This window comes from Siniperca chuatsi, linkage group LG23 (genome assembly GCF_020085105.1).
Source record: "Siniperca chuatsi isolate FFG_IHB_CAS linkage group LG23, ASM2008510v1, whole genome shotgun sequence".
NCBI lineage: Eukaryota > Metazoa > Chordata > Actinopteri > Centrarchiformes > Sinipercidae > Siniperca > Siniperca chuatsi.
In genome coordinates this window covers 4,793,979-4,820,000 of record NC_058064.1, presented here as the reverse complement: position 1 = coordinate 4,820,000, position 26,022 = coordinate 4,793,979, and the positions used below count along the sequence as shown (strand labels likewise).

Below are 26,022 nucleotides of genomic sequence, written 5' to 3'. Positions count from 1 at the left end.
AATGAATCATTAGTTCCCGGCTATAAAACTGTGGAGGTTCATTATAAAATTGCCAATAATCAGATTCCACCTACAGCGCTGCAATAACAGCTACAGAGACTGATTAGAAGAGTTGACCTTTCACTGCATCCTCTCGACTACCTCCCACACACAAACACACTTTTGTAATAGATATAATTTTCTTAACAATCAGATTCAGTTTCCTGTCCCATTATGCCCACACACACACACACACACACACACACAAACAGACAGGCTGAACTGTTTTTCATTTAGACAAAAACATGTGGCGCTACAATGTGATGAAGTGTGTGTGTGTGTGTGGGATAGTGTGTATTTTTGTGCACGACTGGTGCCACTGGGTGTGTTCAGTCTGAAAAGGTTTAAAAACTTTATTATCCTGTTTAAGATACAGAGACAGAGAGCAGAGAGTTGCAGTTTCTCCTAAAACAGTAATATAATAGAATAAAAACGAAGTAAAAATCATTTTAAAAAACTGATATTGTAAACTAAAATCTTTTCAACGTCCTTTTCGACTCTCTTTTAGTTAAGTCGAGGAATCTGCTATCAACCTTCGAAGACGAGCAGCCACACCTGCTTGGTCTGGGCGGAGAATATCCAGAGCAATGGGAGGACACGCCAGCCGTCGTCATGGCGGTGTGGCGTCGCTCAGAGCAACAGAAACTGGGGGTGGAGCCCGACAGGGTGGAAACACACCCACCTTTCAGGAGTACAAGCAATGATACACAGACATCAAAAAACCTGCTGCTGGACCGGCACAGGTAAACACACACAAACACACACGATGACACTCAGTTTACTTACAAGAGAAGAAGAACTGGGTAGTTAGCATGAGCAGGGATAGCAACACTGGCTGAACACAAAGAAAAGAGCGCCACCTACAGAAACTCAACGTCAAAGTGAAGCTATGTGACCCCTCGTCACAAGTAGCACATGTCTAAATATGTGTTAATCTGAATACTTTTTTGAGGGCTGAAAAGTTAAAATTGCCCAGGAAAAAGCAAAAAAAGAAAGATTGGAGAAACAGTAGTCTGAAAAAACAACATCTCAACTCATCTTGTGACCCCTCGATTTATTCTGGGACCCCTTTATAGGTCCTAACGCCCAGGTTGGGAACCACTGGCCTAACAGAACCAAAGGGGCTAAAGAGGAGGGGGTCTATTTGCAGATCACTAAAATATAATTATTTAAGGTGCCTGGAGAAACACTAACGCTAAACCATCACAGGAAAGCTAAAAATGTCAAAATCCTAAATGATCTTTGTTGCCTAGTCTAAAAACAAAAACTGTCCATTACAGGCGATTCGCAGAGCTGGTTATGTAATTAAAGGTCAGAATAAGGTGACATATTGTTTGGGAATTGTTTCACGTTGTCACCTCTGATCTTTGTCTCTCAGGTCTCTGGAGCAGAGGGCGAATGAGAGCAGTAGTAAAGTGATAGAGCTGGAGCGAACGGTCAACGAGACCTCCTGAGGTTCATGTCAACACCCCCACCCCACCCCGCCTCCCCTAAAGCTCACGAAGACCTTTGACCTTCCCCCCTCTGGAGCATGGTTCAGTGTCCTGGAGCAAACCTCATACAGTAGTTCCCACTGCTGATTGTTTAAGGTCATTTTTTTTTCTGCCATCTCTGCTTAATCAGATACACTGTAATAGTAATAATTAATAATAATAATAATAATAATAACAAGGGGCACTGGTTGCCTTAATTTCTGAAGTAAAGTTGCACTGAATAGTTTTTCCATGACCCAACTTCCAACCATCAGTTGTCTTGATTGAAACACAAATTTAAATAGATCTGATGAATAATGCAGCGCGGCGTTTATTCCAGTGGAAAGTATATTAAAATATGACATGTGAGGCTTTTTACAGGACACTGACGGAGAACCTTTGTATTTATAGAAACCTTTTTTTTCTAAAATGATTGTTCTTGTAGTTGTATTTCTTTTAATGTTATATGGTTTTTTTTCTGTTCCAGTGATGCATACATCCAATTTTGATATTTGTTTGTGTTCATATTGTATTTTGTGTTTTTATTTTATTGTACTCTTTTATATATTGTTATATATTTTCTTCATCTGACTTGACGTTTCAAACATTGAGGGCTTAGCTCGGGGTTCCTGCCCTCATTTGGAAAATCTGAGGAGTGTCAAAATCTTTATTTGTTAAAAAGTTTATAGATTGGCAGCAAAAGAATGAACAAATTTGTAGTTTTGATGCAGTTAATGCAGGCAACTAATTTCCTGTAGCTGAAGACTAAATGTCATATTTATCAACACACCTAAACATCATATTTGGGATGTTTTACAGGTGTGCTGATCAGTTAAATCCAGTTAAATATGAATGTTTGCAAAAGACAAAATGTTCATATTTGTCATGTGGGAACCCTGTTAGTAATGCTTCAGACATTTTGACTTAATTTTGCCTGTATGACGGTCACTGTGTGTAAGTCAAGAGTCAATATTTGAGACTAGGTGTTCTGCCATTTTTGTTTTGGTCATCAAAAGCATCTTAAGGGGCTACATCTGTCACGTTGCTCTTACAGCTGTTGTGTGCAGTCAAGCAGCAAACTACACCTCAAAATAACTATTACGCATCCCATAATATTGTCTGTCCTTTTAAGGAATAGTTTGACATTTTAGGAAAATATGCTTATTTGCTTTTTTGCCGAGAGTTAGATAAGAAGATCGATGCCTCTCTCATATCTGTACGTTCAATACAAAGCTACAGCTACAGAGGGAAACAAGCTAGCATTGCTCTGTCCAAAGGTTAAAAAATCCACCTACAAGCAGCTCTAAAACTCTCTGATTAACGAATGAGATGTAACATATTAATTAGTGAGCTTTAGAGCTGCTGGCAGACAGATTTTGTTACCTTAGACAGAGCCAGGCTAGCTTGTTTCGCCTATTTCCAGTCTTGGTGCTAAGCTAAGCTAACCGCCTGCTGGCCGTAGCTTCATATTTAGCGTACACACATGAGAGAGGTATTGATCTTCTCATCTAACTCTTGGCAAGAAAGCAAATGAGCGTATTTCCCCAATTGTCAAACTATGTCTTTTTAAAATGTGTGATGGACCCACAGAATTCACTTTCTGCACTAACGCTTTCTGGCCTTTAATCCTGCGATGCTTTTGCCTGAAACACTTTGACTGTCAGCTCCAAGAGTCTTTATCTGCAATCTCCCAGCATTTGCCAAAAAAAACATTTCTTCCCAGAAATGAAAGAAAGTATCTATTTTTGTAAATATGAGTTGTTAATAAATAAGGACGTCTAAATGTGTCTGGGATCTGCAGTTTATAAACCAACCCATAATTAATCCTGAGTCTATTTTGGATTCTGTGTTGTTGATAAATCATGAACGTGAGAGGCCTTCGCTTCACGGTCTGTTGGGTTTAGTTTGTTAATTACAGATCATGGCTTTAAAAGTCTTAATTGTCCATTGCAAGTGTATTACAGATGGGTTTTTAAATGTCTGAGCTTTATTGAAACGTGTGTTACAGACATCTTAACCCAGACGTGAGGCTAGTTCGCTTTCTGTACATCCATGTTGTAAATAGAAACACCCCATTTGTTAAAAACTTAAAGTTAATTAAATCCAGAAACTTATTGTATTTTACAACTGAGGATGAATCAAACTGCCAACAGAAATAGACCCCAGTCCCGTTTAGAGACTAGAGAACAAGATGTGTATATAGAGGTCTCATATTTTAAGCTTTGTAGATCAGTGGCTAGTTCATCAAAGATTTATTGCTTTGCATTGATAGTCTTTGCTCCACGGTAGCCAAAACTACATTCCTCACTGCAGAGGCTATAAAGGTTGTACAGGAGAGATCACAGGAAACACAAGATAGACATATTTTTATGTTTTGAAAGACTAGCAGTCAGTGCAGAGCGTTTTTGTTCCATTTCCATGTCGCTCCTGTGTAAAGCCACCCTGACAGGCTTTCTGTCTTTTTGCTTTTAAATGAATAAAGTATTTTCCTTAGTAAAAGCATATTATCTGTGACTGTGTGTGTGTGTGTTCACGGGAAATTGTTGACATTAGAAAAGAAAGTGGTGGACAAATGATGTTGATCTTAACAACTATTTAGTGCTAACTTTTCAGATTACAATTGTTCATATCCTTTTCCTGTCCAGTGAAAACCATGTATCTCCAAATTTGGTGAATTTGAACGTTAATATTTCTGATGAACTGAAGGATGAAGTGTTTCCTTTATGGGCTGAGAAAACTCTCCTCCTTCTGAAGCTGAATAAACTCTTTAACCCCCCCTCGGATCAGCTGGAAAATGCATCGTCACAGAGCTGAAAACAGGCTGTTTTTCTCGTGAAAAGTTGACTTTTTAGAGATACGTGGTTCTCACAGGACAGCGACGCTACAAACACATGATGATCTTATAGACCATGATGCATTGCTGTAGATTAAACTACCCAACAGTATATAAAGCAGTTAAAATGAGCTCAGCCTTAAACATCTGCAGCAGTAAAATGCAACATCCACATTAATGCAGCAGGAATATTAATCCAGAAACATCAGATATAATAGTGAAACACTGACAGGGAACGTTTTACTGCACTACGAGTACTTTTAAGTAAATTTTGCTGAAAATACTTACATAATTTTCTGAATGCAGGACTCTAACTTGTAGTGGAGTATAGTAAGTAAAGGATCTGAATACTTCTTCCACCACTGCATTTAGCATTTAGCTCAAACCTCATGCGTGGCTGTAGACTGTTTTTAAGAGCTGGGTTCTCTCCAAAGAGCGCACAATGTTTGTTTTCAGTTATTTTAAATACAAAGGTTAAACAGTTGTTTTTAAAAAAGAGAAGGAGAATAGGAAATGTTTTTGGGGTTGTTTTTTTTTTACATTAAGTGCAAACATGCGAAATAAGTGCAACATGCCCAAAATATATTGTTTACTCCAGTGGATGATAAATAGTTGTTGCTAGCTTTAAAGCATTTTCTGTGCAACTTTAAATTAAGTTAAGGCCAAACTCCATTAGGACAGAAAGCCGTCTCGTGGTTAATACGCTGGCCTATAGATGAGCTTCTATCTCCTAAAATAGATCAGCAGCAGCGCCTCATAATAAGTAGTGTGAATTGCTCTGACAGTCACAAGACAATACACAGTCCCACAGCTTCGTAACAGGCCAGTCTCATAGTAACGCAGCAGCAATGAATTCCTTTACCGCTCCAGTTATGGTGCATCGTGTTTGTCATAAAGTCGATATTAATAACAGAACAGACTTTCTAAAATGTGTGATGAAAGAGTCAGCGAATAGATCGAGGAGCTGCACTCTGATTTCACACTTTGATTCAGGATTGCAGGAGTTTTCGGGCACACAACGTGTTAATTATGAATGAAAAATCCTTTCATCAGAGCTTGCGTGGAAAGTTTCTGCATTGTTTTCTGCCGTTGTGTCCTGATGTGAGCCCGATCTCATCAAATAAGAAGCTGGTTTCTGGACTTTTTATACAATTGTGTTTTATTCTTTTTTCTCCCCGAGAGGTCTGTGGAAGCCCTTTTCTGCAGTGTCTCTAATTTATGCATAATAAAGATGAAAATGCTCGTTGTACGTCACAATTATGAGCAATTAAGTCAAAATTATAAGATGCTAAGTCAAAATCGTGACTTACTAACTCAAACATATATATTTATATATACTAAGTCAAAATGTTAACTTATTAAGTCAAGATTATGAGAAACTAAGTCAAAATGATGTTATACTGAGTCAAAATTAAGAGATACTAAGTCAAAATGTTGACTTAAATCATACAACACACTTGTAGTTGATATTTTGTACTGTCACTGAGTATCTTTAACGTCCACTGACCAAAATGTTGTCACAATGACAAATACATGCAACCGAACTGAAGTTATGACAATATCAACTAGAATGACTGCACGTAATCTGTGATTTCATGTAAATGCAGCAGTGCAATGTAACTAATTTACTCAGCTGCTGCAATTAAGTACAATGTTGTGCTCCTTTATACCTCTACTCCACTGCATTTGAAATATTGTATATTTTACTGCACCACATTTATTTAACAGCTTTAGTTACTAGTTACTTATAAAATACAACGCATCGTTAAAGATTAAAGCAGTGGTTCCTAACTGTTTCTGCTTGTGACTTCTCCCCTCTGAACTTCTCACACGGTTTCATTTAAACATCTCTTTTGAGCCCCAAAAAAAAAGGTAAAACTTTCCACAAACTGAAAACAGATTTGTGTATCAGAGCTGAGTTCTGTCTTCTTTCCTCAACCATTAATCATCTCACGACCCCTCAGATTTATCTGGTGACCCTTTGGAGGGGCCCGCCCCCCCGTTGGGAATTAACTGAATGTAAAGTAGTTAAATACTAGCTCCACTTCTAGCAGCTGCAGCAGTGATATGCTGCTCTAACAGTGAAGCATCAGTATTGATAATGTAATTAATTACAATCATCACAAGGACACACAGAACAGAGCATATGTGTGTGTGTGTGTGTGTGTGTGTGTGTGATTAGTGTTAGAGAGTGCGTGTGTTGTGCACGTACGCTCTCCCTCTGCCCTACTTTCTGACTGATGATGCTGCAGAAAGGAGGAGAGGGAATATCCCACAATGCCACGCTGCTCGCCCCATGGGCCAGATGGATGGATGGATGGACGGCGGATGGATGCTGCAGTTAGTTGTAGTGCGCCGCACACACTGAACGTGTTGATTGTCGCCGCCCTCACAGCAGCTCGCGCTTTCGCAGTTTTTAAACACGTGTCATGTCACAAAGAATCAAATACTCAACTTCCGGCCACGTATTAAAAAATAAAAGCTTTTTTAAAGTAAGGGCGTAACATGCAGCGGTAGTACTTAAAACTGTCCCCACCTTTTGCAGCTGCAACATTAAAGTGATGTACACATTAATGTATAAATAATTATGATAGTATAATAGGCCTATACATTATTCTGAAATGGGCCATTCTGCATAATGAGTATTTTTTAATTTTGGTACTTTAAGTATATATTTGATGCCAATACTTTTGTACTTTTACTTAAGTTAAAATGCGATTGCATGACTTTTACTTGCAACAGAGTATTTTTACATTGTGGTATTGCTACTTTTGCTTATGTACAAGATCTAAGTACTTCTTCCACCTCTGGTAATTTGATGTTTATTGGCTGGACACCACTGTTACAATGAGAGCAGTTAATTGCAAGGTTCAAGGTTCAATTTGTTCATCAATAAAAACATGGAAACCACCCCATCCTAATCAACTAGCACTGATTACAAATGTATATACTTCATTTATACATTTGTATTGCATTTCTAAACATGAGAGTCTCCTGTCTTTGATTGATTTTAGACAGCAAATCATAATTAAATCACTAATTTGTGGGATCAAATTGTGGTCTAATAGATTTTGAGCTTGTAAAATTAAGCCCACAAATAAATCCAAGATCTGAAGTTGTACCTTTGTAAACCTGTGGAAAAAAACTTGGCATGAGAAATTCAAGTTCGCGAATGTGTAGAAAAGATGTGTAGCTGTCAGAACATTAGAGAATGAATGAATGAATGAAGAATGAAGGAATAACAAGTGCTTTCTTATTCATCATATTACTTTTTGTGTCGAGATAAGCTAAACAGATGAACACAGAATAAAGTGCCCTTGGATATGAGAGTATAAGATTTGACATAGACAGCTTTTATATCATGAAAAGAATTACACTTTTTAACCACACACATTTATACATAATTTTCAGTTCAGTTCTCAAATAGTCTTTTACACAACTGATATTAAAAGGGGGGATTTTGGGAAACATTCGGCTTTTGTTTTGAAGGTTAAGAAACTCCACTTCCTGGGTGACGTTGGCAGCTTGACGTAGCTCCCTTCCAGTTGGTCAGTGGCTCGTGAGTGCAGTTCGGTCTGTTGTCCAGGCGGCTGCGCGTGCTGCCGTGCCTGGCTGTAGTATATAAACGCGGTCAACGGTCAGAAATCACAACAGTCAAGCTGCTCAAAACGTTAACGGTCTGTTATTGATTCCCCCCAAACCATTCACTTCTCATCTCCGCTACCGGCATCCGTGCCCGCTCACAAGCCGGGGGAGAGGGGGTCCAGCGCGGGGCGACACAGCATGGACCCCCAAATGAAGGATCGAGCCAGCCCGGCGGCGGGGGGCTTCAGCGGGCGTCTGGCCTCTCTGGGAGCCGACGGGGGTGACTCGGAGTCCGGAGCCGGCTCGGAGGAGGCTGCCGTGGGCTGCTGCAGCGATACGTTCAGCAGTCTGCCCGACATGGAGCAAGAGACACTGGAGGAGAAATTAAGAGGACTGGCGTTCAGAAAACAGACCTCGTATCGGTGAGTGGAGAGCTGGGAGGATGCTGGGACAGGATATTGGTCAGGAGGAGGATATGTTGGTGTTTGTATTTGTCTGTTTGTGTGTATAAATCTCACTGTCAGACCTGTTTGGATAATATCCAGAGGTTGTTATAAATTTCGTTTAGCTAGTTCCTTATGTTTATTTTACATGTTTCAAGCTAATGCTGTTGGAAGTATTACATGTAAGCTAGCTAAAGCTTATGAACACAAACGCAGGAGGGGACACAAAGAGAGTGGGGGATTACATTAGAGGTTATTTTGCTAATTTGAAAGCTAAATTCTCATATACACATGTTTTGGTATGGTAGCCCAGGGCTTGTCCAGGCTAGCCATGGTATGGTCACCGTCATGCTCTTAACAGCCTCAACATGGCATTGATACACACAGCATTTAACCCATGTCAGTGATGGATCAAAACAATTGTGCATATACAACAAAGTGTGTGTTTGCATTTCCCTGTGGTGTTGTAGCCCTGTTGTTTTGGAGCATGTGAAGGGGGTTAGGGGGAGAAACAGTATTGATTTGTAGGCAGCAGTGTGTGTGCATGTGTGAATGTGTGTGTGAATGCCAGCAGCAGCCTGACACCCTGGTGCGACAGGCAGCTGCTGTTGATAGTGAAAACTGGCCAGAGACCAAACACACACTCACACACTCACACAGCAGTTTTGGTTGTCAAATGTCACTGTCAGGAATGTGTGGCATCTGTCTATCTATCTGTCAATGTTGTCTTTGTTTTGTGGCTCTGTCTGTGCGTGTGTCTCAACCTTTGTGCAGGAAATGATTTGCATTTAGAGGTCAAATCAATCATTTTAACTTGTTTATGTCTGACTGTGCCTTGTTTGAGTCAGATTTGGGGCACTGTGGCAAAGTAAAGCAACAGTTTACGTATCCAAAAACGGCAAATTCCAACCATAGCATCGAAACGGCAAGTGAATATTTGTTGATTTTTGACTCATCTTAAGAGTAATATGGCGTTAAGGTCCTATATTTATCTGCCTGTCACAGTTTATGTTTGTATTTCAGAGTTTCCACGCTCCAACTTTGTGTTTGCTTTCATTTGAAAAAATATGTGGAAAAATAACATCTGCATTCTCTAAATTATAAATTAAGGCTATATTCAATAAATTTGTGTGAGTGAAGAGGATGCAGAGGAGAGGGTTAGATGGAGGCACATGATTCGCTGTGGCGACCCCTGAAAGGGAACAGCCGAAAGGAAAAGAAGAAGATATTCAATAAATCCATTTAAATTAAAACATGAAAGAAGGTTCATATTAGCTTTACATGGAGCCTTTTATTTCACCAGTAATTAACATCCCAATCTGATTATATACGCATCACGTAAACACATGCAGAATAAACTGGCCATTTGGCAAGGAAATTCATCTAATTTGAAAAAGGGATGGTACAGTATAATCCTATTACAATCCATTTGCCAGATTTTCCTGTTGATTATTTTCCATTTTCTGAAGATCTATAGTCTTTTTAAACACCCACTTGAGTTACATGTACTGTAAGGCAAATACATTACCCAGGGAAGACTCACCACTCTTTCACTTTTATCGTATCATCATTTACAGAGTCCCGCTTCCTCTGGGTGTTTTTCCCCCGGGGAAACCATCTCTGGTTAAGTGAGGTTTCCAGGAGATTGTTCATCATGGGGAGTGCCACAGCTGGTTTGCCCTCTCCAATTTTATAACTGCAGGAGTAGTTTGTTCTGGTAAATCTGTTGCCTCAGTCAAAAGACAAAAACAAAACAAACCACAAAAACCCAGCAGTAAACTGGTGAAGGGGGGGATTTGGTACATTGCAGGTCAGAACCCATATCTAATTTATGTACTCTGGAGTACATTGGATGTTTAGAAGTGCGCTGATGAATCTTCGGCTGCAGATACACTCAAATCTCCTCATTAAAATCCAGTCAAATTATAAATGTTTGCAAAAGATAAAATGTTCATATTTGACACGTGGGGACCCTGTTAACAATGCTTCAAACATTTTGTCTGTTTGACGGTCGCTGTGCGCGAATCAAGAGTCAATATTTGAGCGTTGGAGCATCTTAAGGGGCTGCATCTGTCAGGTTGCTGCTACAGCTGTTGTAACAGCTGTTTGACCCGTTTGAATGTGTGCAGTAAAAGTCGTAGTTCAACATTTTGGGAAATATGCTCATTCGCTTCGAGTTAGATGAGGAGATCAATACCACTCTCATATCTGTACGATACTGTAAATGTGAAGCTACAGCCAGCAACCAGTTAGCTTTGCTAAGCATAAGGACCGGAAACGGCTAGCCTGGCTCTGCCCAAAGATAAGAAAGGCAACCTACCAACACCTCTGAAGCTCACTAATTGACACGTTTTATCTTATTTGTTTTAATCAGTGCAAAAACTGGAATGTAAATACAAAAGGTTATGGTTTTACAGGGGGTTATGTGCTGGACTATTTCTTTGCCAGGCGCAGTGACTTCCTGGAGTCTCCCCTGGTTGCCTGGCAACCTCATGGTGACAACAATGCTCAATGACATTTCCCAAAATGTCGAACTACTTTCACGTACAAACTAGAGTCATATCAGCACAATTGAAGGGGTTGAATATACTACAAAGGCTTTTATATTTAGCTCTGACCAGGTTCTTTTGGGTAGAAGCTCTGTAATACTCAATACGTGAAATATATAAATAAATATATATATATATTGATTGGAATGGGATTGGGAGTATAAGTGACAGGATCAGGATCACTATAGGAGGAAATCTGCACATAGGAGAAGAAGAAAAACATCCCCAGTTGGATTAATTTAATTTGGAAAGAGAAAATTTGGTTCATATAACTGCAGCCATTGTTTGCTATTGTCCATGACAATGTATTTTGATGAGAGAAGAACATTTTACTATTTACGAAGAAGTGCTTTGTGTACTGCCTATGTGGTGAATTTAGCAGAACGCCACCACTTATTTTTAATTTAGTTTTGTTTGACGTACTCACAGGGGTGGGCGATTTGGCCAAATCTTCTATCACGATATATGTAATTTTACATCACGGTAAAGGTATATCTCACGATACAGTAATTGTTCAGTAAATTCAATTAAGAAATGGTTTAAAATAACCACACTGTACCGTACTTCATCACATTCGATTATTTTCTTCTTTTATTTGGAACTTCCATACAAACAAAAACAACTCTGTATTTACAATTTCACTCTCCTCCTCCATGTTTTCTTGCCACTCTCTTCATCTCGCGGCGGCTCGCAAACCAGCTTAGAGGTGAATTACCGCCACCAACCGTCGCCCAAATCACGTTACCTTGCGAGGCAGCTGGATTAGCGAGATCACGCGAGAATCCAGCCCTGATTTGCTACATAGCCTGCCCCGAAATCTCTATCGGTGGACACATTTCTGCCGTCGCACGTTATATACCGTCATGTCTTCCGACCCTACGTACTCACCATTCGAGAGAATAGACTGTATTCTGGACTACAATGGAAATTTGGCTTTACTGTATTTTTAATCCTCCACAGATTGTTAATTGTATGTTAGGATTGGATGAATGCAGTCTGGTACCTTTTTAATTATGCCAAATAAATCTGTCTAGCGCTTCTCTACCATACACGTCAGTCATAGGGACACACAGGAGTGTCAGTTACATGCCATGTCTTGGTGTTGTTTTGACCTTGTTGGATAAAGCTATGGATAATCTGTGGATTTTCCTCTTCATGGAAACAGCCATGTGGAGGAAATGGCATTAGCTGGACAAGGGAGATGGTCTGTGAGAAGGTAGTTTACATAGCTTTGAAGTGGCCAGTGCCAAGAAGTGAATTACCATATGTGGCAATATGAAAGAGCTGAGAAATGATGCTGTTGAACATCAAAGACAGTGTGTGTGTGTGTGTGTGTGTGTGCTTTTGCGTGTGGGGTTGTGGTATTACATGTTTATGGCAGCGTAAGGCACGTGTAACTTATCTCCCAGACATTCGTCACACTTTGTGTGTGTGTGTTCCCTGAATACTGTCCCTCCTTTTATCTATTCTTAGACGTCTCACCCGTCTGCCTGCATGACACTTCTTCCTCAGTCAGAGAAACAGTTGCTTTGTGTGTGTGTGTGTGTGTGTGTGTGTGTGTGTCACGCCGACCAGTTAGTCAGCACGCCAGTTAGTCTTTAAGACATTACTTCAATTAGCTAGTCAGTCAACCAGATAGATACTCCATCTGTAAGTGAGTTAGTGAGTCAGTAAGTTGTTTTTTCCAGTCACTTCCTGCTTGTCTGTGACAGTTGGTCAGCACTTCATTTAAACATTTTTTGGACTATGCATCTGTCAAGATAGTTAGTCATCTGCAGTACTGGAGCTCATAAAATACTATAAACCTATTAATGTTTTTTCAAATCTACATGAGCTCTTATGGAGCTCCTGTAGTACTTGCATCTTCACAGCCTTTATACTCTGACCTGAACTCACAATCGAACAGTCCACCATCCCTGAACACTCTTTCTGAAGTCCTAATGTACCTAAAGCCAATACCTAGACGTCTACAATATTTGCAACCTCACTGGAATACCCTATTACTAATGTCACAATTGACTGATGATGCTGTACTGAGATAAATGTATAAAATATTAAATGCAACTTGGTGGGAGATATGTTGAGATTTTATGCCATATTGTTTATACCATAGTAACTATCCATTTTGTCCCACTTTTCTGGGTGTGTTCGGCAATTATGGGCAAGGCTGCAAATAGGGCTGTAACTAACGGATTATTTTCGTTATGAAGTATTTTCTAATCGATTAATCATCTTGTCAGAGAAAAAGAAGAGCCCAATGTGAAGCCTTCAAATTGCTTGTTTTGTCCGACCAACAGTCCAAACCCCCCAAAATATTCAGTTAACTATTATACTGTATATGACAAAGAAGAACACCGGGTCCTCACATTTCAGTTGCTGTAAGCAGAGAATGTTTGGCATTTTTGCTTGAAAAATTACTGAAATTATTAATCGATTATCAAATAGTTGCCGATTAATTTTAGTCGATTAGCTAATTGCTTAGTCGGCTGAGAAATTCAGCTCTGGTTGCAGGAATGATTTAATGCTAATTTTCGATATTTACATGCATTTTGCATCAATGTGAATATTTTGATCTGTAAGGTATTAATTTTCTGGATTAGCCAAAAAAACAGGCAGTCTTGACTGATTATTTTGTCCATTACTACAGTGTCCAAATTAATTTCCCAGAAAATATATGATGTATGACATCATGATATATATGTCATGATGTAAATGTCATACAAATGGATATAACATTGTATACATATTGCCCACCCGTAGCTGGAGTCACTATTATGATATTAATAAGAATATTTTTCAGATATTCATATGAATATCTCAACATGAGAAATGTATGCAAGGTTACATATAAAATACTCAAATTGATGTTACAAGAAAAAGCATTCCAATCCAGACAAAATTTATTTCACATAATAACTTAATTTGTTAGCTTTTAATTACAATTTGCTTGTACTCATTACAACGAAGCCCGACTTTGACGAACCACTCAGCTTTATGTACAGGATGTAAAAACAAAACCTTCAGCTGAGCTTCGCCTCTGCTTGTTATTGTAAGACTGCACACTGTTGCTGAACAACAAATACTTCTGATTCTGTATATGGTTCCTGTGAGTTCCCCAGCAAGTCTAGTGGAACCTGGATCCACTTTAAGGCGTGGTGAGCTGTTGGTTTTTCATTTGTCTGCACAAACAAAAGATTTATTTGTCCCACTGTCGAACACCGCCCCTGGCTTCTTCTTCTTTGAGCCCCAGACATGCCATCACTGTCAAGATTCAGATTTGGACCATGCAGACTCACACATGATGTGACAGCTGGATGGACTTTAATGACCACCTGAACCTCTACTAGAGCCTCCACCTGGCAATCTAAGAAGCTGCCCCTGACCTGACTCTGCTGGTAAAAATGCAAACAAGACCTTTTTGCCCAAGAGGAAAAAAATACAATGAAACAAATGGTTTGTTTCATCAGCCAGCTTAGCATGTGGTGAGATTTCCCCACCGCCTTCGTGGGAAATGGTGCCACAGGACAGGATGTTGTAACATTATCCCTCCACTATTTACAGCCCACTTCACAAACAACAGATCACAATAAGTGCTTGTCATACCACAGTCCAATATACTCTGGGTTTCATGTCTTCGTAGGCTGTGAGACAATATACAGTAGGGACAGGGAAGAAAGACTGGAGAGATACATAAAACACAAGAAGAGAGGAAAAACATAAAAAGATATAGATGTATCTCATGTTGCTACCGCCGTGCACCACCTGCAGGGGTAAACAGTGATCAAAGGCCTTTCATCATTTGATGTTGCCAGAATATAAAACTCCCTTTTCAGCCTTCAATTAGGACAAAACACAGAGGGGAGAGAGGGAGAACAGAGGGAGAGATAAAAAAAAAAGATGGGGGAGAGAGGGAAAGAACAACAGGGCAAATGTTTGAGACAAAGTCAAAGGTCACGACTCGAGATATATTAAAAAGGAGGAGCACAAATGAAGTGGAAGAAAAAATGATGACACGGCGATATGACAGATTGGCACTGACGCATTTTAAGACAATTACTGTAATACCCAATGGAGAACTGATACATTTAGGTGGAGCTTTAGAGTTAACTTGCTCTAAAAATAAAACAAGTCTGGTGACTTGTATGACTTCCATGACTGTCTTCTGGCATTAGAATAAGGCATTTAAGGTCCCTGATATATTTTCTGCTGCTGCTAATTGATGCTGAACGTCCTTCCTTCATGCCAAATACTTTAATTGTGTTGCTCTTGAAGATTTAAAGCAGCATCATTTACATTTGCTTTCTTTTCAAATGAAGCTTTGTACTTGAAAGAGTACGGTAGAGAGGCATGTTTGAGTTGAGACTTGTAGTAAAGCCTGTATCAGATTTCATAGGCATACTTACCTTGGGGCTCTTAAAGGCATTCATGCTTTTTTAACTAACTAAACTTTTTAAGTCTGCAGTAGTTTTATATAAACAATGTACACGGGTCAACAGCCTAAAGGAAAGAGAGACTTCAGATTTAGAAACCTCTGTAATGCCTTGTTGCTTACAGTAATTGTGTAACTGAGCAGAACGTCACAGTGCAGTACAATAGCATTGGCTTTCCCCAGAGAAATTAAGTTTGAATGGCCAAAACAGACAAAAATAATCATTATACACAACAGGGGACAACATATTTACTAGTTCAAAACAGTCATAGTTGAATTACTAAGTACAGCAGTCATCACATATCATCTTTTTAATCTCTTGGTACAAAGCAAAGATGAATCGGGTTTTGCTTCTAAGTGTTTGACAGAAATGTAGAAGAATTATGCACTTAAACATTTCAAGAAATCGCTGATAGGGCATAAAGGACGAGGATGAACTTTCAATCAGAGGTCAGATCAGTCACAGCTGTTATATCACAAATTTGGTGCATAAGTCCGCAATACTTGGTTAGCTAACTTGGTTTTTCCATTTTTAGCCACACTAGTGGCGCGGCCCTAAGGATTGCAATGTCGGTGTCATGTTCTGTCGTCTGAAAATCTAAACAATTGATGAAGGAATTAATGAATTGCCATTACATATCGCACAGACATTCATTGTCCTCAGAGGATGAATCCTACAGACTTTGGTAATCCCCTGACTTTTTATCTTGCGCCACCAGCAGGTCAAAGTTTTCCTTTATCCAGTGAAATATCAAACATCTACTAGATTGACACACCAATTTAGACCTTTTTGGTTTCCAGAATATATATCCCAATGACTTTGGTGATCCCCTGACTTTTCCTTTAGCGCCACCATGAGGTTCACATTTGCAGTTTTGAGTGAAATGTCTCAACAACTATTGAATGGATTGCCATAAAATCTGGTTCGCACATTCACGTCCCCCTTAGGATGAATGGTAATACCTTTGGTGATCCCTGACGTTTCATCTAGTTGTGCTTCTTTTATGTAGTCTGTGAATGATTAAGTAATTAAATCCTTCTGTAACAACTACAAGATGAAATATTTGTTAGTAACTAGCACAAAGGGCTCTTCACCCTTTTTCTTTTTTTTAAACTGCCTGCTCCTATCACCTTTCTCTAGTCAGGGCTCAAGTCGTTTTAACCAATACAATCAATAAGGAATGAGAGCCTTCACCTGAACACACCTGTCCACTCAGTAGTATACAGTAGAAAGAGCTGCTCCCTTATGTTTTATACAACCTGTGTATGAGTCGGTTTTGTAGCGCAGTCTGTGTTAAATTCAGTGGAACGCTTGGCTCAGAGTCTGGGCAGCTTAAAGACACTCATGAATTTTTAAGTAGATGATCAGAGCACCAATTGTTGGTGGAATACAAGGCTTACTGACACAATTTTCTCCTCTCTCATCCTCAGAACGGATGAACAGATATACATGCATATTTATGATACTAGGAGGAGTAGGAGGAGAGAGAGTAAGCTGTATAGATGTATGGATAATTCAAAAGACATAACAGGTCGACTGCTGCTATATAAAGCTGCAGTTGTCCTGTTAATGCCAGTCATAGCCGTCCATCTTATTGGACTACTGTTATGTTTCAATGGAGAGTTTTAGTTTCTCATGTTTACTTGGCTATAGACTGCCACAGTTTTAAAGTCAAAGACACCAGAGAAATTGTCATAAAAGTTGTAATTAAATATCTAAGCTTAATTTAACGATGATTTTAGGGCTGTGACTAAAGATTATTTTCTCAATGGATTACTTGTCTGGTCTATAAAGTGTTAGAAAATAGTGAAAAATGCCAGTAGTGAAAAACAGTTTCCCAAAGCTCAAGTTGACATATTTAAATTGCATGTTTTGTGCGACCAACAGTTCAAAACCCAAAAGTCTTCAATTTCCTTTCATAGATGTAAAGAAAACCAGCAAATATTCACATTTCAAGTCTGGTTTCGATGAGGATGGAGATTTTATCCTATGCCGTATGTATCTATCACCAGTTTCCTGCAAAAACCTCATCCTCTGACTCTTGGACTCTCCATACAATGTTGATACTTGACATTTTAAGGGCGCACTGAGTTCCTCCCCCATGAATCTTCCTCAAATGCATTCAGAAACAGCCATCATGAGACTGTTTATGGCGTGAACTGACACCTAAGGGTGTAATTTGGCTTGTTAGTTAAAAACGATGAATTTAGTTAGTTACCTCTCCAACGCAAAACATGCAACACAAACTGCATTTTTAGAGCCTTTCATGTTTTTCACCCTTGTTTTCTGCTTCGACTGCTCGGGCGATCAGGTGACCTGCGCTATGTTACTTCTGTATTACTTCCTTAAGGTTTTGGCCCAACAAATTGCTTAGAGGTCCTTTTTAAACACGTTGTGCATGTGATGGACCACTTAGGGTGAAGGTGAGGTTAAACTGAACATGTACAGGATGGGTGATACTGAAGGGAGTTTTCCTGCCTCAGTCAAACATGTTGAATAATGCATGTGTGCAAGTTCGTGTGAGCATAAGCATGTGTTAATCACAATGATGTGGTGTGTTTCTCTGCTACTCTGACTCATCTTTTTACACACACATTTTATAGACCGTCAGAGGCGTTAGTACATCCCTCCCTACCGTCTCTGAATAACGCTGTTCCAGTTGGCTGGTGGTGTGTTTGTGTATGCTTATGCATATCAATCCTTTTCTGCTAAGAAGGAAGAATAATGATGTCTGTTTTAGGAACAGTAGTGAGATTTCTGAGGTCTCTCTCTCCTTTCCTAGCCTTTTCAGGAGTGTTTGAGAGTGCAAGCGAGTGTGTGTGTGTGTGTGTGTGTGTGTGTGTGTGTGTGTGTGTGTGTTGGGGTTATTTTGCCCATAATGCAGTGTGCTGAGGCATTATGGGGGATTGGCTGACAGGAACCGCTCCTTATTAGTCGTCTGGCTGGCTGTAAGAGGCTTTTCCTGCTTGGAAATGGAGCTGAAAAAAAAGAGGGCGAAAGGCTAAACAGAAGAGAAAAGAGAAGTGGGTCTTCTTGGTGTAATAAAGAAGAAGAGGAACCTTGTAGAAGAGAAACCTTGACGTGTTGAAGATTAGTCAATTACTTCCTTCTCCATCAGACACTTACAAGACTTTAACTGATATATGTGGCCGGTAGTGGCCTTTTCTTTTTTCTAAAATAACTTAGTGTCTTTCTCTGACCTGTCTGGCTGTAAACACTACAAAAGAACAACCTGTCTCCTTTACAGCTACAGAAAATTACCTGATAATACAGTGTATTGACCAAAAAGGCACCTCACTACAAACATTAGAACTACAGTCATCTAATCGTCCTGAATGTGCTGTAATGCAGTAAAAGTCTGTTGTGATTCAGGGTAGAAGACAGGACACCCTCCCCGACCGCTTTATTTGCTGTAGGTGTCTGTTTACATTCCTCAGATGTAAAAGAAAGGGACAGTTAAGTTGTAAATTTTGTCAAGGTACAACACAAAGTTTTCCTTCTACAAAAATAACTTAAACTTTACCTAAAATATACAGTCCATACACTTATCTTAGAGGTCTCCCAATTGAAATAGACACAAAGGCAAATATACTATTAAGAAAAGAAGGAAAAATTGACTTAAAATGCTTTGTTATAATTTTTGTTGATAGGATTATTTACTCATCAGTTACAGTTCTTAATTTATTCATAAGCTGTAGTAATAGGAGAGTGATTAAGTTGTAAATATTAGTATGAAGTAATTTCTCCTTCACTAAACACTTAAAAGGCCATTACAGCAAAGAACTACTGTACCTGCTGGGTTTTTATGTTTATGAACAGTTCACTGCTGCACTTCTTTTAAAATGCTGTATTTTACGTGATTTTATGCATTCTATGTATTCTATTTTTTAACTTTATTTTTATTATTATTTAGTGGGTTTCAATTTCTATCTTATGGTATGCATTCTATGATTGTTTGAAAGGTGCTATACAAATAAAGTTTATTATTATTATAATGATTGTCATTGACTTGCTACATGTTACTACAGACCCAGAACACCCTGGAGAGCTGTCAGGAACAACCGAGGTCTTGCTTTGATCCGTCGAGTTGTTTTGAAAGGTTATACTGATTTGGGTTTTTTTCTTTAGTTGCACTAAAACAGTGTGTTAACAATGTACAACATTGAAAACAACCAAAGCTAGACAGGATGGACACGTTTACACACCAGCCGTGTGTAAACGTGGCTGGATGGACAGCCGGCTGAATGATTGATCGAATGGCTAATTGACTGACAGTGAAAGGGCTGGATTACTAGCTGTTAGCGAGATAGTCTCTGAGCTGGAGGTCCTGGGTTTGATCCCGTCTGAAGTCAAACCAGCTAATGCAACTTTTATCACGATACTGAACCCTTACCTTAGCAGTAAAAACGATCAAACTGTTACCTGAAAGGCTGGGTGGTATGCTGGATAAACAGTTGCCTTGCTGGATGGCTGGTTGTGTGGACGACGAGTAAGCTACAGTAATTCTCTTTTAATCACTCTTTATAGTTGGATGAAGGTTGTTACAAGCCTTGTGGCTATCTAGGGGAAGAGGGAGGATCACAAGTACACCTAAAATTGGTTATCCAGTTACAGAAAATAAAGTAACAGGACAGACAAACTATTGAGTGTATTTCACACTGGTTAGATTGCGGATACAAGCAGCCGAAATGACTTTCCTCCGCAGGGTGGCTGGGCTCACCCTTATGCTGTGTTCAGACTACTGCCGACAAAACTACAGGTTACAAGCCATTTTCGATGGAAGCCGGTGACATGAAGCTACCAACTGCTGCTTGAATGGAAGAAAAAATGGAAGAAAAACATAACTACGTCAACAAACGCTTGAGCAACACTTCAGCGGCGACGGTAGTCTGAACACAGCATTAGAGTTGGGTTGGGTAAGGAGCTCAGACATCTGGAGGGAGCTTGGAGTAGAGAAGCTGCTTCTTCACGTCGAAAGGAGCCGGTTGAGGTGGTTCGGGCATCTGATCAGGATGCCTCCTGGGCGCCTTCCTTTGGAGGAGTTTTAAGGGCACGTCCAACTGATTGAAGACCCAGAACACCCTGGAGATATTATTTATCTCATCTGGCTTGGGAACGCCTCAGGACTCCCCAGGAAGAGCTGGAAAACGTTGCTGGGGAGAGGGACGTCTGGACTACCTTGCTTAGCCTGCTGCCACCGTGACCTGGCCCCGGATAAAGCGGCAGAAAATGGATGAATGGATGGATGAATGGTGTTTCTTTCAGTGTATGCCTTTGGCTTGCTTTTGTTTTAGTGTACTAACTGTACTAACACTAACTGCTACTCTGACTATGCGCTAAAATACAACACAGAAGGTTGCACTCACCTCTGAATTAGCGTGCTCTCTTTGTACTTTTAAAGTAGCACCTCCTCTCTCCCTTCCAACAAGCCCATCTGTCTCGTTCGAGCCGATAATGAACCTGTGGAGTTGACTGCTGAGGTGACACTGACTCCATCACTGCAACTCTAACTCTCTTTCTCTCTGCGTCTCGCTCTTGAACGTATCAGTTCCAGCTTGGTTTAATGGCACGACATGCACATACGTTTGTGTTGCAGAATATACAGTGATGAACTTAAGATAAAGGAATGAATAAAAGGAGAATTAAAAAAATAGAATTGTAAAAACACAAAAATCTGTTAATGGCAATAAAAGCAAAACATGATAGCATAAAAATACTATCAAGTGATTAAAATACATTATATACCCTGCATTATACAGACATATAGTGTTTATATGATGAACTAGCATAGAGCTGCAAGTTGATCAATCTGTTCGATCGACAGAAAAATAATTGTGACAATTGTGATAATTGATTAATAGTTTAGGTCATTTGTGTGTCAAGTGTCAAGCTTTTCCCAGTTCCAGCTTGTCATTTGTGAGGATTTGCTGCTTTTCTCAGTCTTATATGATCGTAAATTGAATATGTTTGGATTTTGGACTGTTGGTCAGACAACACAAGTAATTATATGACATCACATTGAGCTTGGGGAAGTTGTGATGGGCATTTATCACAATTTTCTGACATTTTATAGACCTAGATAGAACTATTAATCGATTAATGGAGAAAATAGTCAGCAGATTACCTGATAATGAAAATAGTTACAGCGCTAATCTAGCATATACAATTTGAACTACGCTAGAAACTACGCTCCTTGTACTATCATACCTTTTATACAATAAGTTAAATACTCATTTTAAAGAGACAAACATAGCTACTGTTTTGTAATATGTTCATCTTCCCCTAAGAGAAATGAAGCTTTTCATTTTCTGGCAGTGACAGGAAAACCTGGAATAGCTTTTTTAAAAAACATGAATTTTAATTTCAATCAACCTCATGTTTTTGACTTCTTATTTTGAGCTTTTCTGCCAGGTGGATTATTCAGCTAAGGGACCGACAAAAAGGGCATTTCATTTTTTTATTTATTCTCATTGCTTTATTGTCTGGTGTAATCATCTTTTAAATGCATTTCAAAGGTTTTGATAGATGAGAGAGATCTGGGGCTCTGATGCCAAATGGCTGCGCTGACTAATTTGGTGAAGCTCACAGCCAGCTGCTCCATCAGCTCCACATCCAAAGAAGGGGTTATACCAAACTCTGGGTTATACTTATTCTAACTCTCTCTTTCTGTTTCTCTACCAGTTACTGTACATCTGCATCCCTCCCTATCTCTATTAATATGCACACACATATCCACTACTGTGACTGTAAACATGTATGTGCTGCACGGATTAACCCTGGCCTTTTGGAAGTGTCTCTTGTGTCTGTGTGTGTTTGTGTTTGTGTTTGTCTGTGTGTGTCTATGCAGGTGGGATTACTGAGCACTGATCATCTCTCAGCGCTCAGATAGATGAGTCCCCACTCAAATTCAAAGCTCACACACACACACACACACATACACACACACACACACACACACACACACACACACAGACATTATAACGCGACTCTATACTGTCTATACTATAATAATATCTTTGTTTTTAAGTTTCTCTCCTCTTTCTCTCCTTCTTATCTCCAATTAAGCATTTCCTTTGCTGGTTTTCAGTTTGTCCCGAATTCAAACGGATGCACACACACACACACTCACTAGCTCGCCCACGCACGCACACACACACACGACCTAGCAGACCTCAGCTGCAGAGACACGCTATAATTAGTGAGAAAGCATCTTTATCTCGCTCTCTCTTTCTGTGTGTGTGCGTGTGCTTTAATGTGTGTGTGTTTGTGCACTAATTGCTCAGGTCAGATGAGAGTCATTAGTAAATAATTAATTTTATTAGGCAGCTGTAGCCTGATGTTAGAGAGACAGTACACTTACCTTGTTTTATAACTCTCTCACTTTACTGTAAAGATGTTCCATTTTTTGACACTTATTGTTATTAGTAATTATTTGTTCTGTCTTTCTCTGTATTTGCATCTGTCATGTCCCAAATCTTCTACTTTTGCCTCTTTCTCACTTCTCTTTCCTTTCTTGTTTTCTTTTTTCTCCACTTCTGTCTTCCCCTTTTATCTTTTTCTCTCTATCTCCGTCTTTATCTGTTTCTGATTTTCTCTGCTGTCTTCTCTCCCTCTGTGTGTGTCTATTCTAAGCAGTAAAGGTCAGATACAGATGCACAGCACGAATCTGATGCCTCCCCCACATTACATGCTAGCTTTGACACACACGCAAGCATGCACACACACTGACAGACTGTGTAATTATGTAGGTGTCAGAGGAAGATGTGAGAGAGAGAGAGCGAGAGCATGGGTGAGGAGAGGGTAGTATCACTCTCCTGTGTTCTGGCTGTGGTTCATGACATATAAACTGATTGTAGAATAGATTAAATATATTTCTGTTTGTGTGCTTCCATGAGAACTAGGCGTTTACGGATCTTCTTAACTATCTTGTCTTTCTTAAACAACAAAAAACAGTCAGAACCAGTTACCAACAAGCATATCTGTAGAAACTAAGACACCCCAAGGTCTTCATGATTGGACAGTCTGAACCTTCTCTCAGGTCAAATGTCGCAATGCCCCTTTTGAGTTATTCAACAGATGATTTAACAGTTATTTAACAATTTTACATACACATTTCAGTAATTTTCTACCACACCAACTGACATGGCTTCAGGTGTTGGAGGGCTCTCTACTGCATCAGTAGATCCATGCTAATTTGGGGTTTATTTGTGAAGTACTCATTTTTTAAGCAAAGCCTTTCGAGGGCACCAGTTTGATTATTACACTTTTTGATCACGACTAGCTTGATACTTGTGTTCAAACTACTATTTGGTTCAAAATGTCAACTTCCAATGGAAAAAAACCCGGTTGATGCTGAAAAGCCACGACACAAAGTGAATCGCCACTGTTTACTGCTGTGTTTTGTGTTTTATTTGTCCTTTGATTGATAGCATATTGCTGGAAGGTAGACAAGAAATGTGGGGAGAGAAAGGGGGATGTCATGCAACAAAGGTGGACTGGATTCAATCCGGGGACGTTTCTTCGTTTATGTGATACGTTTCTTGGCCTCTAGGTCACTGTGACATCCACAAACAGCCAATGGACATGTTCCCTGACTGTTTGTACAGACGTTTGCCAAAGCTGGGGGCACATGTTAATACTGTTGACTTGATTATAGCTATGATTTGGGTGTTGGGGAGACTGCTGTAGTCTGGGCCAGTTGGTGTTAACCAGAATCAGAATCAGAAATACTTTATTGATCCCTGAGGGGAAACACTTTTGTTACGGCAGCTCGACTTTACGTCAGTGCACACAGGAATAATAGTACTAGCAAAAAAAATATAATACACTATAATACAGGTCAGAAAATAAATTAAGTACCAAGTGGGTATAAGTATAAAATAAAATAAGTGTGAAGTACCAAGTAGGTTTACCGGTTGATGATAATAATACGGTAAAGGTAATAGTGCATGTCAAGTTAAGTGTAGCTTATTAAGGTTATAATGAGACAGAGGATATTGCACAGCAGTAATAGAGGTATGAGTAATATCAATATCAATAAATAGAGAATTATAAACTAAAATATTGCACAGGAGTATTACACAGAATATGGCACAATTATGTCAAGTATTGCAGTGATGTTAATGATCAATGTCCAGTTTAATGACTTAGGGTCATACAGTACATACTACACTTAACAGTCAGGATAAAGTGAGGTGATTCATGACTCTAATTGTTTGTCTTCTGATCCAGCTGCTGCTCTTTCTTCTCAAGACTATTTTAAACATGTTTAAACAACTAGAATTATCGACATTATGTGTGTGTGTGAGACTAATACACAAAACTGGCTGAAAACTGCGAGCTGGTGATAGGCTTGATCCGGTATCGTCATACTACCTAATTAGTATGGCAGTTTGTCAGAATAATCCTGGATCAGATTCAGATTCACAGCCCACCTGAGGTTCACCTCATTCTTATGTCCATCAGAAAATCTGTGTATGTTGGAAATAGTTACTGTGTGTGGGGTGGCTAGTCTTGGTATGTTTCAATAGGCTTAAGTGTGTGTTCCCAGTTTAAAATGCAACCACTTAGTGTGATGTATGCCAGTGTGTTTGACAGCACAGAAATATCATTTTAAAACTTCCCAGGAACTCCAATAGTTTCTTAATTTTCTCCAGGCCTTTCTTTTTTCTGATCCTGTCTCCATGAAGCAGCGTCATAAACCTGAGATAGCACAAATGGTTGCGTCTTTGCCTCAATTTGCATTTCTTAGCGTCCATTTGCATTTGACTTTGAATGCATTTGTGCTGCCTAAAGTTTGCATCACATTCAATCTGAGCACACCTTTGGAAGTGTTTGTGTATTAAAAACTCACCTAAAGTTATCAAAGCTTTAGATGCTTTAATGACTGAGTGGTTCCACCTGTGCAAACATGCAGTCATAAAGCGAAGAATCCATAGTCCCGATACACTGCTTCAGAAATGCTTGGCATGAATATGCAAAATTAATCACAAGTGAGAAATCCAGTGAGCATCCTGTCATGGTGTTTTAAGAGGTGTGATCACTGAATGATGTAGTATGTGATAAAAATGTTCATTTTGTTTTGTGTTAGTTGAAATCAATATCTCATTTTTTACCTTTGCCTTGTTCCTCACACGTTTGCAGTAAACTATATCACCTGGAGGGTGTGTGTGTGTGTTGTTATTGACAGTTCATTTAGAGAGTGCAGTATGTTTTTTCAGGCACTAATGTCCCCCGTGGGGCTGGCATTGACAAACCTGCCACCGGAACATTACCTGTCTGTTACACCCCTGTGTTGTTGCTGATACTTTAGTGAAGCAAGTACAAGATACAGTTATATATCCAGTTTAATATTAGTTCATAAGTCATGTTTCAAATCAGTCTCAGTCACAGACTTGGTGTGACTTGGACCTCCTGCCTCTGGAAAGGACATGTCATTTCAACATATTTGTGGTTCTTTTTCGGGGCATGAATGTTCGTAAAGCTTTAACACGTTTAGAGGCCCTCACTTTCTCTGTCTTTGCCTTTTCTACAATAATAGTCATCATCAATCATATCACTGGCTCGTACTGGGAAATTTGCTATAACCTTCTTGGAACTTTACAAACACTTTTATTTAAATTTATTTGTTTTACTCTCCACCCTTTTTCCAAGCCATCAAGATGGAGACCA

At 39.4% G+C, this 26,022-nt stretch overlaps 2 protein-coding genes across 10 annotated transcripts in view; both read left to right on the top strand.

Annotated features, from left to right (window-relative positions):
- creb3l2 (cAMP responsive element binding protein 3-like 2) overlaps positions 1-4,015 on the top strand; it is a 39,881-nt gene extending 35,866 nt beyond the window's left edge. For both annotated transcript variants that reach the window (XM_044186155.1, XM_044186154.1), the window contains 2 exons: positions 548-782; positions 1,418-4,015. In XM_044186155.1, the coding sequence (XP_044042090.1) occupies positions 548-782; positions 1,418-1,458 (276 nt within the window). In that variant the 3' untranslated portion in view covers positions 1,459-4,015. The remainder of the gene's footprint in view (positions 1-547; positions 783-1,417) is intronic.
- A 3,837-nt stretch (positions 4,016-7,852) lies between these two features.
- dgki (diacylglycerol kinase, iota) overlaps positions 7,853-26,022 on the top strand; it is a 90,507-nt gene continuing 72,337 nt past the window's right edge. For 2 of the 8 annotated variants that reach the window (XM_044186885.1, XM_044186884.1), the window contains exon 1: positions 7,861-8,351. In XM_044186885.1, the coding sequence (XP_044042820.1) occupies positions 8,128-8,351 (224 nt within the window). In that variant the 5' untranslated portion in view covers positions 7,861-8,127. Of the gene's footprint in view, positions 8,352-26,022 lie in introns of all 8 variants that reach the window. The other 6 variants (XM_044186886.1, XM_044186888.1, XM_044186890.1 and 3 more) reach the window with 4 other exon arrangements.